Source organism: Typopeltis vanoorti, chromosome 26 (assembly GCF_054136105.1).
Source record: "Typopeltis vanoorti isolate ZY-2024b chromosome 26, IOZ_Tvanoo_1.0, whole genome shotgun sequence".
NCBI classification, from domain to species: Eukaryota; Metazoa; Arthropoda; class Arachnida; order Uropygi; family Thelyphonidae; genus Typopeltis; species Typopeltis vanoorti.
In genome coordinates, this window is record NC_143574.1 from 7,770,862 (window position 1) to 7,783,734 (window position 12,873).

Genomic DNA, 12,873 nt, shown 5'->3' on the forward strand with positions numbered 1-12,873 from the left:
CCTGTTGCTAATTTCAGAGATCCTGTTACTGCCCTTTTATGTTGTTTTGACCTTTAGGAGGCTGCACAACTCGGAGTAGTGAGAAATAGAGGTAGAAACTACAAATTTGTATCCTGATTTTTATTAAAGGAGGCCTACTTCTGTCATTCTGAAGATTGGCATTGAGATGCGAGTTTAGATTCAGTAAAAATGATTGTTAAGATTCAACAGTTTAAGAACTATATATATATGTACAAGTAACTAGGTTTACCATATCAAATATTTATAACAGTATCATTATAATACAATCATACTCTCAATGCTTAATGCATGCTCCTTTTAGACTAGAGTCTAGTAATTTATCTGAATTAGCTTACCTCTAATACAACTTGCTAGTAGAGGACCTGACATTCTCTTGCACAGACATGGTAAAAACACTGGCATGATTACAACTTCAGGAACCAAGAATTGGTTATTGAATACTTCTTTCTCGGTTTCTCTTCATGCTGCACACTACTTTTATGTTTTCTCAGTTGTGGCACTACTTACTGTAGTGATTTTCTTTCTGTGCAGGAATAATTACTTTTACATCGCTGCTTCTATCCTAGCCTTTGTTTATTCTGGCATCTTCTGCCCATCCATATTGCCCTTCTTCACTCTTTCTACACCAATCATACTTGCTTATATCTGTGCTGATATTGTTAATGGGAGGGGGGGGGCCCTGTCTTACTTATTACGTAAGGAGAAATTAGATGTCTTGTGAGAATCCAATCATAGGAGTGTTGTAATCCTCTGACTGGGTTGTAACAACTCCAAAGTAAACTACTTACCTGTTAAAAAAAATAACCCATTGAAATTCTCAATAACTCTTAATCTAAGTTCGCTACTCTTCAGTACTTGCCCATTGTTAACTTGTTAACAATGTCTTACGTTGTCTGAGTCTAACTTTGTTAACTTGAACATTTTCTCTATGATTTAAAACCATGCTCTCACTCTTGCTATTAATATGTAACGCGTAGTTCTGTGTCACATTCTTCCATTTGCCCATTTTTCTGTGTCACTCTTCACCCCATCATCTGCAAACACAGTTGTTTCTCTTTTCTGGTCAATAACCTTATCTAGGACACTATTCATCATCAGAAAGTTCAGTAATAGAGATAAAGACACTTCATCACAATTAAGTGTGATGACAGTCACATCATTAAGTGTAATCCATTCCAAATTAACAGATTTAGTCTTCTCAGCACTTATATTTATTGAGTTTTTTCACTTGGTTAGAAAGCAAATTTCATTTGCAAAGAAATTATATTATATATATGTCGAAAGTTTTTTACCTTGAGTTTATTATATGTTAAAGATACCAAGAAATTTTATACGTGGTTTTAATCCTTTTCCCAAGGAAGCAAAACAAAGTTTTGCACATGAAATATATTCATGTCTGAGCTACTTGTATATAGAGGCTAATGACTTCATATCACTTGCCTTGGTATGTATCCCATAATTCAAAGCCACATTCCTTTTGGGCATGTATAATGCAATTCATAATGGGAAGGATTACTATCCAGACTAGTCTCAACCTTTATTGAGGTCTCATCAGTGGGATCCAGAACCAGGAGAAATACCAGTGTTGAAGATATATATGCAGAAGTCATATATATCTCATATACAAATAGACAAAATGTGCTTGACCTTATTAATAAAAAATCTCTGGATGAGAGAACCTTTCTTCTCTCCCGGGTCTGGTTCCCACTGATGAGTCCTCAGTAAAGGTCAAACTGGTTTGGGTAGTGACCCTTTCCATTATGCATTGCATTATACATGCCCGAAAGGGGGTGTGCTGTGCATTAATATGGGAAGGGTCACTACCTTACTTGCCTTAGTATGGGATACATACTAAGGCAAGTGATATGAAGTCATTAGTCTCTATATACAAATAGCTCAGACGTGAATATATTTCACGTGCAAAACTTTGTTTTGCTTCCTTGGAAAAAAGATTAAAACCAAGTATAAAATTTCTTGGGATCTTTAATGTATAATAAATCCAAGGTAAGAAACTTTCTAAATCTTTCTCTCATCCAGAGATTTTTTATTAATAAGATCAAGCACCTTTTGTCTACTTGTATATGAGATATATATGACTTCTGCATTACTTCAACCTTGGTATCTCTCCCAGGCCTGGCTCTCACTGATGAGACCTCAACAGAGGTCGAAACCAGTCTGGATAGTGACCCTTCCCATTATGCTTTGCATTATGGGATACTAAGACAGTTGATGTGAAGATACTTCATGCTCAAACTTTGCTTACACTTAGATAAATGATTTAAAATAATATAATTTCTTTTGCCAAGTTTAATTTAACTTGATTGGTGTGTTAACATTATTAGATCATTATTTCACTTTGATCACAAAAGCATCTTCATAACCATAAAGAAATCATTAGTTTTGCATTCTGTGCTTTGTTTGTGTTAGTAGTTGCACAGTTCTTCAAATAAAATCTAGTGGCTAGCAAATACTGTGATTACAGGATTAGAACGAAGTAATTTATACTTATATCCTGAAAATTAATGTAACATGCTGATGAAGGTGTCTGGATTCATTGTATGGCCTGCATAGAAATGAGTTCAGGGCATACAGTTTGGAATGTTGCAGAGATCATGTTACTAACCAGTAACTTTTCAACAACTTCATCTCTACATAGTTGCAGTTTTGTCATAATAGTTATAATAAAATTGTGAACATTGTCAAATTCTGGGTGTGTTTTTTCAGTTAAATTTGGTTGTGGGAGGGCATAAGGGCTGTTCATCTCTCTCTCTCTCTCTCTCACAACCAGCCAGGGGATGATTTGATTCGTAAAGGACTAAAAAAAATATTGAGAACCTGGATTTATTAATGGTTCAAGAAATCAATTAGGTACTTGTGCATTGAATCTGGAACTCTGGTTGATGGTAGAGGATTAGGGTTGTTGACCTGTCTTGCTTGCTTACAACCAACCAGTCATTATGCACAGTAAATACTAAGGCAGTACATTATATGCTCCCCCCCCCTTGTGCTTTTACAAATTAATTGGTTGCTTGAAACTCATTAAGCAAGCAATTATAAATTGAATCCTAATTTACCATAGGCTCAATGTTATGAATTGAGGTTTCATTCCTGGAGCATATGTTTTGAACTATATTAAATACAACTTAGTCATTGGATAAAAAAATAAACCATGTTGATTCTCAGTTATGCTGTCGTCATGGTTAGTTGGCAAGACCTATTGTAGAAGGATACACATCCTGATTACCTCACTTCTGCAGCTTGGTATTTCATACAGCTAATAACAGAATTTATGCTAGTCATAAAATCTGGGAATTATAAAGTGGAGAGTGCTGTATTGTGGGTTCTTGTCAATACAGACTTTCAGAGCTATAAAATCAGGAAAAAATACTACTGTTGAAAGTATTTCATAATACTATATATATATATATATAGATTATTAACAGACTTGTAGCAAGTTAAAAGCATTAAATGTAGTGTTGTAGATATGATATTTTGAGCTGTTACAGAATACATATCCATAAAATAGACGCCATGATGGAAATCTATAGTTAACATAGTGACCTTACTGCTAGTGATTAGGTTCTGATATATAGCTCAGTAGGCATAGTCATCAAAAATTCTTTAAAGAACTTTTAACATCCTTTAAGAATTTTTGACTGTCACTATCCAGACAGATTTCTTTTTATGATCGTATTCTAATACCTCTTAGATTATGATTATTAATTTCTGTAGTTAATTTGAAAAAAAAAATCACTTATTCAAGCATTACATCAAATAAATATATATATATATATATATATATATATATATATATTGTGTGTATGTTTGTGTGTTGTGCCTATAATTCAGATTTTATTTTAATGGTGTGATCATATTTTTTTCTTGTTTATGTAGATGGTTCACCAGATCCAAAGAAGCTAGCAGCCATTAATGACCGTAAGCTCTCAGTTTTTATTAAATATGTGTTTGAATTATTTTAGTTTAATGTTATTAACTAAGAGCATGCTAGGGATCCAATGTTAGTTCTGAGTTGGTTATCTTTTACTTATAAAACACCTACCTGTAATTTATTTTTTCAAAAAAAAAGTGCATTGGGTCAAACTATTTTACCATTGCCCTCATTTCAATCCTCTCTAAATTAATGAAGATATTCATCAACAATGAACTTCTCTACCTGGTGGCTCATCAGTATAAATTGCTCTGCTGTTGATCCTTATGTAGATATCTAGAGTGCATTACTCGCTATTGCTTTAATTTATTTTTTCAAGAAAAGGGGGGAGGCATGTATGTTAGTTCCTCGCCTATTTCTTTTTAAAATATTAGAGGTCATTAATAGTCAACTTCACTGCATGGAGGCCCACCAATTAATCATTGACTATACTATGGAGTCCACTACCATAGATCTACAGCATCATGTTTAATAATCCCTGTAGTTGTCTCAGTCACTGAGACAAAATATTGGAAGCATTAATGGTTTTAATCCTTTCCCAGTGCTGTAAACATTCCATTAAACCTCCAACATCATATCCTACCAGCACTTAAGCCTTAACACACAGATTCTAATTATTCATGGTGAAGAAATAACATGCAAAGCAGGACAATATGGTAAGTCAAAACTATGTTATTAAATCAGCTGGCCTTTCTAAGAAGATGTCAGGACACAAGAGTGATACCTAACTGCATTAAACCAAAAATCAAATTCCAGTCAAAAAGCCCTCTATATACAAACATGCTAGTCTCTCCTTGACAAATGCTGCCATTGGCTTGTTACAATCTGAGCTCCCTGATACTCGACACTGAACTTTGATTCATTCTCTTAGACATCTCAGAAGTTTCCACACAAAAAGAATTCAAAAAAAAAAAATAAATAAAATAAGCACATCAAAAAGTATAAGATTCTGTGTAAATCTAAATCACAACCACAAATTCGATTGCTCCATACAGAAGTGAATCTATCTTCAAAAGCCTCGACATCAGCGCCCTAAGCTTCGACCACAATTTTGCCATTGCTAGACATAATGTACAACATAGAATGCAGAATCTGTCACTTAGCTCCGGAAATAGCCAACATCAAATTTGACATCACCTCCAAAAAGTAATTCATCTTGTAGTCAACTTGCTGCTCTCAGAAAGTTGCAGAAAGAAAAAAGTATTGTCATCACCAGAGTGGATAGTGGTAATGCTCCAAGATCATGCCACCTACATCCCACTAGATCACAATCCCACAAAAATGCAAGTTAAAAAAATTAATCATCCCCTCCGGATATATGGTTTACCTAAAATCCACAAACCTAATCCCACTCCCTGCAAGACCTATAGTAGATGCCACCAATGCTCCATGCTACAAATTGTCAAAACAGCTGGCTAACTCTCTTACCCTATCACTGGACTCACCACATCCTATATACACCCTCTGTCCAAAAAGAAACCGAACTTTTCGAAAATAGAAGAAACTAGTAGTGCCACCTGTTGTATCTTTTAGTTGTTGAAAGCGGCAACCTTCACTAGTGTTATGTCAACTTTTTATGACATTGGAAAATGAGTTTCAAACAGAGAACTACGATTGACTTTTGTGTTAAACTTTTACTGAAATGCACCAAATGCTTCAAAAAGCATATGGTGATGAATGCTTATCCCATACTCAAGTTTACGAGCAGTTTAAATGATTTCAAAGTGGTTGTGTGATGCCTGAGGATGGCGAAAAGCCAGGCCGTCCAAAAACTGGACTGAGCGAAGTTAACATCCAAAAAGTGTGTGATTTCATCAAAGAAAACCCAAAATCGTCCTTGAGATTGATTGAAGATTAATTGGGGATTCCAAAATTAACTGTGCACAACATTTTGACCAAGAGTTTGGGCCTTTGTAAATTGAATTCGCGATTTGTTCCCCACAAGTTGACCGACGATCAAAAAGGGATCGATTTGAACACTGCAAAGACCTCATTAAAACCACTTGTAAGGACTCAAACTTCCTTGAAACAATCATTACTGGTGATGAAACGTGGTGTTTTGAGTATGAACCTGAAACAAAGCAGCAGAGTGGCCACCAGAAGAGGGGCATCCAAAAAAAAAAAAAGTCTCTTGGAGAAGTCAAAATTAAAGACTGCTGATTTGTTACAATTCCAAGGTCATTATCCACAAAGAATTCGTTCCACCTGGCCAAACGGTCAATGGTGAGTTTTATCTCGAAGTTTTGAAGCGATTGATAGCAAGAATTTGTTGCGTATGGCATGAATATTGTGACGACCGACCGTTCATCAAAGCACACTTGTCACTCTTGGCACTATAACTTGGCTTCTAATGAAACAAATGTCATAAACAGTTGACACAACACTAATGAAGATTGTCGTGTCAACAACAAAAAGATGCAACAGATGGTGCCACTAGTTTCTTCTATTTTCGAAAATTTCGGTTTCTTTTTGGACAGAGGGTGTGTGTGTATATATATATATATATATATATATATATATACACATATACACTTCAAACTTACACATCAGCCATGATGAAATAGAGCGCCGCATTGTCGAGTCAAGGGAAATCACCTTAGACCCTTTTCATTTGAATAATAATCTTAGCTATAATTTGGCAGACTCTTTCAACTCTACTATTAGATACTGGAGATCGCGTGATTCCACACACGCACAGGTGTACAACAATGGAACTTTAACTCGGACTGTAGTTCAAGCTCATAACTGTAATTTACAGTCGAATATTATGGCTTTATAGTTGTATAGCTTTAGAGTGTGTCAATGTTAATTTAAGTGTCTTTTATTGTCTTTCTATGTTCTTATCGCCTGAAGAAGTCATTTTTGACGAAACATGTTGCGTTTTTTCAAATAAATGTCATTGTGTTATAATTCTCGGGTTTAAGTCAGTTAATTTAAAAAATGAATATATATATATATATATATAAACTCTATCTTGATTAAAAATGTAACTAAATAGTACAGATATTTTGATCAGCTTTGACATCACATGACACCTTAACACACTTAAAATGTTTTTCCTTCTTGATATCTTAGATCTCTTTTCCTTTGCTATCAGTTCTGGTTATTTTTCTTGGAAGAACAAAATTTATAAATAGAGAGAACTGCTATGGTCCCCCCCCCCAGAAAAATTTTGAAACACAAGCCATAGAATCAGCCCTTCTCAAACCTTTTATCTGGCTAAGATATGTAGATGATGTTTTCTCTATTTGGCCTTATGGCCCAGACACGTTAGACTCCTTCCTGAGTCACGTCAATAACCTACATCCAAGAATCCAGTTCACTAATAGTTTACCCTTCCTTAGACATCCTAGTAACACACCTTCCTAATGGTAACCTTTCCTTTACTGTATATAGAAAACCCATTCACACAGGTAGATACATTCACAAATTGTACCACCACCCTTCTTAACAATATAGCAAGATTGTAGATATTAGGCACCTCGATAGGTAACCAATAGCCTCTGTAGCTCAGTCAGTATAGATGAAGCCCTTTGGTCGGAAAGACCCTGGGTCCAATTCCTGTCAGTGACGTGAGGAAAAGGTGAGTTAGCCAGTCTCATACGGAGGTCAGGGTTTTTTCACCCCAAAACCCGGGTGTTTTGTCCTCCAGAACAGGCAAACTGGCCTGTGAACACACATCTACAGGTGTAGGACACACCAGGAGGCATAGAGCAAACCACCTAATCCTCGATATGGTGGTTAAATGTAGACAAATCCTTGACACTGAAGAAGAGGGAATAAAGAAGATAGGTAATTAAAAAAATAATCAATTCCTCCCCCATTCCTTTCTATTGCTTCAGAAGGATTTCAGAAATGATATTGCCATTCCATACATTTGTGGCACATCAGAAAAAATATCCACTACAACCTCTACACAGCTTTTAAGCCCCACTGGGAACTTGCTACCCTTATCTGTTCCACCAAAGATCAACTCTCTCAGTGTCTGGAGTATATAAAGTACCCTGTTCCTGCAAGATGGCCTACTTCGGACAGACAGGTAGATTAGCAACCATCTGTTTAGAACAACACAAATCATACATCTGCAGACTTTGGTCAATCTGGCCTTCAGACCATGTATTGGATAGAACCCACAGGATCTCTTGGATGAAAACCATTATGCTTCACCATAGTAAATTCAAAACAGAAAAATAGCACTTAGAAATCAACTGAATTTAAATAAATACGAATGCATAAAACTTCCCAAAATTTGTGAAACAATAATTGGCAGAGGTCCCACTTTACATCCTAGGCCACCTACAATTGCCCATAGAGGGGAACACCACCCTAGATAGGACTTTAGTTGCCCACATATTTCATTTAGTATTGTGTTGTCTTTGTGTATGTGTTACAAAAGTTATTTGTAATCCCTAAAGATGTCTTAGTGACTGAGATGAAATATTGGAAGCATTAAAATTAGTTTTATTCCTTTCCTAGTGCTGTAAATATTCCATTAAACCTCCAACATGATGTCCTCCCAGCATTTAAGCTTTAACACACCAAGACCTATAGCAGATCTAATCTGCATTATCCATTGCCTGGACACATGCAGTAGAAATATTTGAAGAAACTTGTGCTGTCACTTTTGACAATTTCAGAACATTTAATCAGATTTGGCATTGCAGTTTGCTCAGCAAATTGCCATCCTTTTGTCTGTATTCCTTTCTCTGTAAATGAGTAGCTAGTTTTCTGTCTGTTTGATCATTGTGTGTCATGGCAGATGTATACTCGCTTTGGATTTCAAAACCAGTGCAAATTCAGGAGTGCACAAAGGTTCTGTTCTATCACCTACCCTTTTTCTCTTAAAATGATCTTTCACTGTCTGATAATCTTATCCATAGTTTTGCTGATGAACAGCAATTGAAATAATTTCATATTCATTGGAAATGAAGATAGAAATGCCATATCAACATTACTGAGATTGGAGGGGATAAAAACAGGTGAAATATTTTTAATAATTCTAGGTTGTTATATTCAGGCATTGATGATCAGGAAAAGGAGGGAACAGCTATACTGAAACATGAAAGAAACTAGTGTTTAATGTAGAATTTTATGGTAAATTAATGGAAATGTACAATAAGGCTTGCTGCACTCAGCTATCAATATACAGTAGTTTGAATTTATCAGTGAGAGCTAATCTGAGTATGGTTACATGAATGAGAAAGAGAGGATAACAAAACAGGTATTTGATGGCAGGAAAGAAACCAGAAAAAGATCAAGATCTAAGTGAAGTGCAGCTAGTAGTTGCCTTAGATGATCGAAATATAAGATCTCAGTGTTGGATTGAGACAGCCTTTCCGTGGCCCTCCCCCGCCAGTAGTGTTACCTTGTGGTACATTGCCAGTGCTTCAGACAAAAGAAGCCCCAGGGATGAATCACAGGTAACATGAAGCTAATGCCTCAAACAAGTCGTCCAAAGGTACTAAGTCTCCTGGACCATTTACAGCAACTATGATGAATAAACTTAAAAGGCTCTATGCTGACTCGATCGTTTAAATATTATAAGGTGCAAAAAAACTTTCAAGCTTTTTGAATCCATTCTCTCCAACAAAAAGATCTGGGTCCATATTAGCGGAAAAAAGAGCAGGCCCAGATTCCTTCACAACGGTCTCTCACAGGGCTCTGTGTTATCCCCTTTACTCTTTAACATCTATGTGTACGACTTACCACATACCAGCTTAAGCAAGTATATGTACACTGATGACCTAGTGATCTTATGTCAATCTACCTCCTTTGCCAACCTGGAATCAACTTTGAACACAGACCTGAACATCCTGGAAGAGCACTTCAAGCAGTGGTACTTGAAGCCAAATCCAACAAAAACTGTGTCCACGGTATTTCACCTGAACAAAGCAGAGGCGAATCAACACCTCAACCTTTCATCTAATCAAAAAATGGTAGAACCCGAGCCTCATTTGAAATTCCTTGGAGTGAGTCTGGACAGAAGCCTAACCTATAAAAGGCACATCACCAACCTGTTGAACAAAATTAAAATGAGAAACTATCATTTCAAGGCTTGCTAGAACAACCCAGGGTTGTGGTACAGAAGTCCTAAGGTTATCTGCACTAGCACTCGTATTCTCTGCAGCAGAATATTATGCCCCTCTCTGGGAAAGAAGTGCACACACTAACGTTATAGACACCAGCTAAACTACCATGTGCACAATTAGTGGGACAGAGAAGCACCCCTCTCTCCTGGGTGCTTGTCCTATCTAACATTGCTTCACCAAACATACGGAGAAGACAAGCCTCGATTAAAGAATTTAATAAAGCAATGAACAACTTACTCCTGCCCCTGCACCAGACTCCCATAAATCCACCTAGTCTTCACCTAAAATCTAGAAAGCCTTTCTGGTCCATGGACGAACTCTCTTCAGCTGCCCTGCCATCAACACCTGAGAAAATACTGGTCCAACAAACGGTTTCCTGGTAGAAGATCCCTGTGCTCTGCAGCCTGGTTTTGCTCTTCCTAGGAAGACTTAGTCATCAATCAACAGGATCAGAACTAACCAGGGCAGATGTGGCTACCTACTACATAAATGGAGGCTGTTAGACCACCCTTATTGCATGTGAGTGTTCTCCCATGGCTCAGACGATTACTCATATTGTGAATGACTGCCCAATGTGCCAATATCACAGTGGTGGTCTACAGGACATCCTCAAGGTGACGGGTGAGGCCTTCGATAGTCTTTCCAGACTGGACATTGACCTGTAGCTGTTCTGTATTCCTTTTGCCATAATAAGTGTTGGAGACTTGCTAAACAACAATTTAATTTCGAAGAAAATTGTAGAACTTTTAATATTTTCAGTTTAATTATGTATTGATGAGCAGTATACTATGTATCCTACACAAATCTTAAAGATAAAAATGAGGAACCAACATGATGGCAAGGATTTGTAAGTTTTGTAGGTATAGAAAAGCATATTATGATAACAAAGGTTCTCCAAAATACTAATATTCTACAGTAATAAATGGAACATTATGGAACTCATTTCATATATTAAGTCACTGATATATTTCATCCTTGAATTCATATCAAATATAGTGTGAAGTCTAGGCTAACAGGATGTAATGTATCTTAGAAGGCTGGTGCTTCAGCTACTGCAGATGATGAAATACATTGCCAAATTGCTCTGTCTGCAAGGATTGAAAATCAGAAAAAATTCTGATCCATCCACGTTACAAATGTACTATAGGTTTAGTAATAACCTTTGTGGATAGTAGCCACAAAAAAATAAAAAGGTGGAGGAAGGACAAGCAGACATCTGCAGTAGTCAAGTTTGTGTTTGGTTAAGAAAAAGGATGATAGCTAGATTTTTCTGTCATCAGTGAGTGAGTGAAACTGAATTCCTGTGAATGCATCCAATGCAAATGAGTTTAAGAGAATCTTTAGCAGCTGGTATGGAGAGCTGTGGCATCCCACAGTGATGACTTCCTGGAGGTCTTGAATAATAATTTTTTTTTTATTTCGTATCCAAACACAAGTAGTACAGTAGTAAGTAAGTGGTACAACATGATTTACAGCAAATTAGGATACATTACAATGAGATCAGCTTAGATTTGGTAGGTGAATTATACAGGGAATAATAATTAAATATGAAAAAAAGGAAACTATACATAACTTATATACAATAAACATGGTCAGATGTTCCTCCAGTATCTTGCACAACCAACTGCTTTTTCTGTGCAGGATATAATGTCCTCTTTTGCACAAGGCGATGGAAGAAAGGGACAAGAAAGAAGGTGTTTCGTGGACTGGGTTATCCTACACTCGCAATTGTCTGGGCCAGTGAGGTAGTTCCATTTGATGAGGTTTTGTTTGCAGCATCCTGTCGTCCGGAGTCTGTTTAGGCTTTTCCAAGTATTCCAGTCTGTGGGCACCATGTGGAAGATGTTCGACTGTTGGAATACTAGTATTATTTTCAGGATATAATGCAAGCCATTGTCGAAGTCTTGTCTCTGGGAGGTTTTTAGGTGGTTCAATAGTTGTTGGGATCTTAGTCTTCAGGGGCACTGCAGTCTGGCCGAACAGTGGGTGGCATTCATCATTCATTTTGTCTGCTTCTTTCATCAGCTGAGAATGCAGATCTTCGAATTGAAGGGAGTGCAATACCAGCCAAAGTATACAGGCCTTTTAGTGGTGTTGGGTTCAGGCATCCTGTAATTAAGCGGCAGCTTTCATTCAATGCTAGATCAAGTTTTTCAGCATGGCAGGATCTGGCCCATACTGGGCAGGCATATTCAGCCGAAGAATAGCAAAGGGCCAAGGCAGAAGATCTCAGTGTGCTAGGGTCTGCACCCCCATTTGGAGAGGTAAGCTTTCTTAGTATGTTGTTTCTTGCATTCACTTTTGCCTTTGTTTTTTCTATGTCGATTTTATATGAGAGGGTGCGATCGAGAGTCACACCGAGGTAGATTGGTTTTCAGGAATGTTCTATGTTAGAGCCTTCCCAAGAAATCTATAGCTTCCTGTTGGCTTCCTTATTGTTAAGGTGGAAAAGGCCAGTCTAGGTTTTCAAGGGGTTTGGTTTTAGGTGATTGCTGGTATAGTATGTGGTTAGACAAATTATTTAAGGCAAAAATAATAATAATTAAGTAGTATTATATATAAACTAGTTAGCAAGAAGTTAGAAGGAATTGCAGGAAGATTTTAAGATATGGATTGGTTTGGGATAAGTCAGGTGTGGGAAGTAGTTTGGGTATGTGCTATTGCTTCTGTTGTAATTATGATGGAAAGTGGCATTAAACCTGACAATGGAAATTATACTCAGTTCTTTAATTTATACAAATGATCTTGTTTTCCTAAATAAGCTACAAGTCTTAAGAGTCTTGAACTAAATTGAATAACTGGTTTAACTATTGT

General features: G+C 36.8%; 1 protein-coding gene across 2 annotated transcripts in view; it reads left to right on the forward strand.

The window, feature by feature from the left end:
- Window positions 1–12,873, forward strand: part of LOC150092300 (far upstream element-binding protein 1-like) — a 176,958-nt gene that overhangs the window by 27,289 nt on the left and 136,796 nt on the right. For both annotated transcript variants that reach the window (XM_090414931.1, XM_090414930.1), the window contains exon 3: window positions 3,916–3,957. In XM_090414931.1, coding sequence (XP_090271057.1) covers window positions 3,916–3,957 — 42 coding nt within the window. The remainder of the gene's footprint in view (window positions 1–3,915; window positions 3,958–12,873) is intronic.